General features: G+C 39.7%; 1 protein-coding gene across 1 annotated transcript; it reads right to left on the minus strand.

Annotated features, from left to right (window-relative positions):
* Nucleotides 1-1,324: 1,324 nt before the first annotated feature.
* On the minus strand, nucleotides 1,325-1,999 carry LOC146166745 (uncharacterized). The gene has a single exon (XM_083384879.1). The coding sequence runs from the start codon at nucleotides 1,997-1,999 to the stop codon at nucleotides 1,325-1,327; it is 675 nt and encodes a 224-aa protein (XP_083241005.1).
* Between the last annotated feature and the right edge of the window lie 2,653 nt (nucleotides 2,000-4,652).

Below are 4,652 nucleotides of genomic sequence, written 5' to 3' on the forward strand. Positions count from 1 at the left end.
AAACGGTCATTCCAGGTAAGTTTTGAGGTTTTCCCGCGAGTGCGTCGTATATAGGCGACATAATACGTGCGAATTCAGGAATAAAACGGAAATAAAAATTAATCATACCGGCAAATTCCTGAAGTCCTTTGATTGATGTGGGCCGCGGGAAATGTTGAATTGCTTCCACCTTGCTAGGGAGTGGCCTTGCACCGTTCGTGTCTATCCGATGACCAAGAAAATCAAGTTGTTGTAAGCCAAATTGACACTTGCCTAAATTTATGACAAGGCCATAATTGGTAAGTTGTTTGAAAAGCTTCTTTAAATGATGTATATGTTCAGCGGGAGACTTGCTTGAAACTAAAATATCGTCCAAGTAAACAAATACAAAGTCCAATGGCTGACAGACCGTGTCCATTAGACGTTGAAACGCTTGCGCCGCATTCTTTAATCCAAAAGGCATTCGAAGAAATTCGAAAAGCCCAAACGGCGTGATGACTGCAGTTTTAGGTATGTCTTCTGGTGCTACAGGAACTTGGTGGTATCCTCGAACAAGGTCAATTTTTGAGAATATTCGACAACCTGCTAATCTCGCCGAAAAATCCTGAATGTGAGGAATGGCATAGCGATCAGGTCTTGTAGCTTCGTTTAGTCGACGAAAGTCTCCGCACGGTCTCCATCCTCCTGAAGACTTTGGAACCATATGTAACGGCGATGCCCAAGGGCTAGACGAACGTCGAATTATGCCCATTTGAAGCATACTGTGAAACTCCTTTTTGGCGAGGGCGAGTTTCTCGGGAGGCAGTCGACGAGCGCGAGTACACCGGTGGTCCATTTGTAGGAATGAAGTGTTGTACACCATGCTTAGGCAGTGCTTGCGAAAAGTGTGGCGTTGCAATCCCTGGAAACTCAGCCAAAATTCGTGTGTAGACTGACGTGCCCGAAGCGATTGCATTGAGGCGAGGTGCTAATTTCGGCGCCCTTTTGATTGGAGAGCTGCAGAACGTTTCAGCGTTGATAAGGCGTTGGCGCTTGAGATCGACGAGTAGTGCGTGGGCCCTCAGAAAATCGGCGCCAAGTAATGGCCGAGCAACATCAGCCAAAACAAACTTCCAATTAAATCTGCCTGAAGGAAAAGCCATTGATATCGAACGAGAACCGTACGTTCGAATTTTGGTGCCATTAGCAGCGACAAGAGTTTTGTCGGAAGGATTCGCGCGACGCTCAGGTCCTGTGGGAGGCAAAACGCTAATCTCTGCGCCCGTATCCACTAAAAAATTACGACCTGCTAAGCGATCCCAAACAAAGAAAAGGCTGCTAGTAGCTTGGCCGGCCATTGTAGCAGCTAAACATGGTCGGCTTGCCAGTTTCCCTGGGAGAATGAACAGGGGGGGATGCATCGATGAGCTTTGTCTTTAAATCGTCGATGATAAAAGCAAATTACACTTTGTTCGCGTAGTGGCTTCAGTCTTGATCGAGGCGTTTGACGTTGTAGTTTGCTAATTGAAAGTTGTGAGGTATTTTCTCGGGCTGCTAGAAATAAGGCATCAGCTTGCTGCGCTAAATCGCGGTTAGTTTCAAAATATTTCCCTGCTAAGCCCGTACGCACCTCCGCAGGCATGTGCCTCAAAAACAATTCTCGAAAAAGAAAACACGGTGTGTGGTCACCTAGCAATGCCAGCATCTCGTCCATTAATGCCGATGGAATTCTATCGCCTAGAGGAGCCATATCAAGCAAGGCGCTGGCTCTTTGCGAACACGTGAGACTGAAAGTCGTAAGCAGCCGGTGTTTGATTGATTGGTACTTGTTCACGCCCGGTGGCTGATCAAGAAGGTCTAACAAACGAGTTGCAGTGTGCTGGTCCAACGCCGAAACAACATAGTAATACTTGGTTAGATCGTCTTTAACGCCTTTAATTGCAAACTGTGCCTCAGCTTGTCGAAACCAAACTCGTGCTTGAGCAGTCCAAAACGTGGGTAGTTTTATTGCCACTGCGTTTTGCGTCTCTTCACTTGCCATGCTTGTTTCAGAAAAGTCGTTTGTGAAATTCCGGGGTCACCATTGAAGCGAGACGCTTTCTGTGTTGCTTCGAGTTCGTGTTCAGCGAAAAAAGGTAGACGATTACACATTGCAATGCAAAGGAAAGAACGAAAGGAAAAAGGCAATATGTCCGGTTCGGTGCAGTATTACTGTGTGCGTCGGTAAACATAGAGCGCCGCTACAATTACGAAATTTTTGAAAAAACGAATGTGAACTGAATATTCCATTTAACTATTTGTAACTATTTTCATTTAAATCGCGAATTATTCTAATATAATGTAAATAGTTAATATGTTTGAGTTCTTTTTTATGCCTTTTAGCATAGCTTATGCTTTTTAGCCTGTAAAAATTACATACAAGTCGTTACAACCAAAGGCTTTTAATTCAAACTCTTTGTTTTGACTAAGAGGCTAAAAATGCCGTTGGACAAGTAGCATTTTTGGAAAATCCTAGAAATTTTATCGTCGATCACCAAGGAAACTAGAATTATCTAGTTGTCCAAGTCTGGTCAGTTGTTCGTTAGCTGAATGTAACGATTTATAATTATTATATAAGCAAAAAATATTGAATAAAAAGTTTCTGAAATACGATTTCATTAAAGTTTTCTTCCTAAATTACGCTAATCTATACCGTCAAAAGCGTAGTTGGAATAAGCGAAACCACACGACAAGGCCCAAGGCTGCAGCAAAGTGGATGATGTAAAAATCCGCCTTTAATTACACTTGGGCCGTGTTGTTGAGGTCGGTCCAAACTGTTGGAAATGGATCTGGAAAAAACGGTTTCGAATTAGACAGGGCTCAAAAACTGAAATAAATACTCGACCTCCACCTTTGCGACGCTGAACATTTTAGACATCGTTTTGTACCATATTTCTGAACCACCGGTCGCCTTTAAAAGGACGGCAACCCTTTTTCATCCAGATTTTCATAGAAGGATGTAGATGTACTATCTAAGACTCTTGATGGACTTTTGCCGAAACATTTCACTATTTGGTTACAACTAGAAAACAGGCATTTAACAAACTATTCTACAACAGGTTTGTTTTTAATAACCAACAAGATTTGATGGGATCTCACAGATTAAATAGATTTTTCATCTTTATTTTTTTTTTTTTGGACACTGCATATCTTATTTATTGCTCTTTAAAATTAATTTAATATTTACCAGTAACATAGCAATACCCGAAATAGTATCAACTTAGCAGCTCAAAAGTGGAGTTTCCGATACAACAGTAGACTTGTACGACAGCAATAACAAGAGTCAGACGCTATTTGCGATGGACGATCGTTTGAGTGGTTCCCAAGTATATAATCGTATTAATAAGCGCTGTGCCTTCGGGCAACAAAAGCTTAAGTTTCGACGCTTTTACTTGTTGCGAGCGTCAGAATGAAAAAAAGAAGAGTAAAACTTTATAACAAGACAACGCGTACAACTTTCCTGGCCATTATTGCAATGTTTTCGTAGAATCAAAGAGTTTTTTAGTTGTAGAAGAACGAGACAGTCTTCGTCGTGTAGTATTTTCCACAGACGATTACGAGGTTAAGGGTAATTCAGAGTTACGAGTTTATTATTATGATATTGGTCACCGTTACAGTTCCTTATGGTTGAGCTAACCGGACTATGGGGGCCGGGATATGGTTGATTTGCCAGTGACCAACCGAAAAAATACTTTTACAGAATATTCACCGTTTAAATATTCTCGGACGATTTTAATTTATCCCGACGGCTACTCATAAAAAACATAGGCAGAGCAGATAAACAAAGACGACCTCAATTTGATACATGTTAAACAAAAATTGTCCGGAGTGCTATAGTTCCTATTTTTGCGTCAGTCTGTGTTGTCATATATTTAAGTCGGACTTTTTGCTATTAAATGAAGTGTTTTAATGAAAGAAAGTGCTTCAAAACCGCACTAGTCGCGTCATATTAAATCGTTTTCGTGTGGAAAAGTTTTCAATAACTTACCTAATGACGTCATTGTCGTTCGAAAAGTACAGTGAGCAAGCTGATGAGTGATGAGTAACGAAATTATTTCTAGAATATTCTACAATAAATCGGAATTTGATCAATTATCACGCCCATTGATACAAAAATGTCTTTTTTTCCTTACTCAACTAAATTTTGGTAATTTTTGATTTTTAAACTATGAATATATTTATTATCAATAATTATTTAATATGGGCAGGATATTAGACAACTCTTTTGTTGATAAACAGTGTCCAAACAGAACCACGAAGGGTATGAAAAAGATCTATAAACAAATTTTGTAATTTATAAAAAGCAAAATACTAATAGTTACGCAAAATGCATCACCAGTTCTGCTTGAAAACCTAATTCGAAGAGATATATATAATACAAGGTGTGATTTATTTAAAAAGAATCTTCAAATATTCTTATTTTGACAAGCTGGTAAGAGTAGGAAAAGTTGAGGATGCCTTCAAGAGTCATATATTCAATAAAATTTTCTGAAATCAAGGAATAATATATTAAGGCTATTTTTGGTCTAGAGAGTTTTATTAAAAATAAGCCGCCGATCGTAGTTTACTCAGGAGTGATGTACTCTAAAATAAGCTCTATTTATATCCCACGAACCAGGTTTCCATTATATAGAGTTAAACTTGTAAACCGAACG

Source organism: Ascidiella aspersa, chromosome 1 (genome assembly GCF_963924565.1).
Source record: "Ascidiella aspersa chromosome 1, kaAscAspe10.2, whole genome shotgun sequence".
Taxonomy (NCBI): domain Eukaryota; kingdom Metazoa; phylum Chordata; class Ascidiacea; order Phlebobranchia; family Ascidiidae; genus Ascidiella; species Ascidiella aspersa.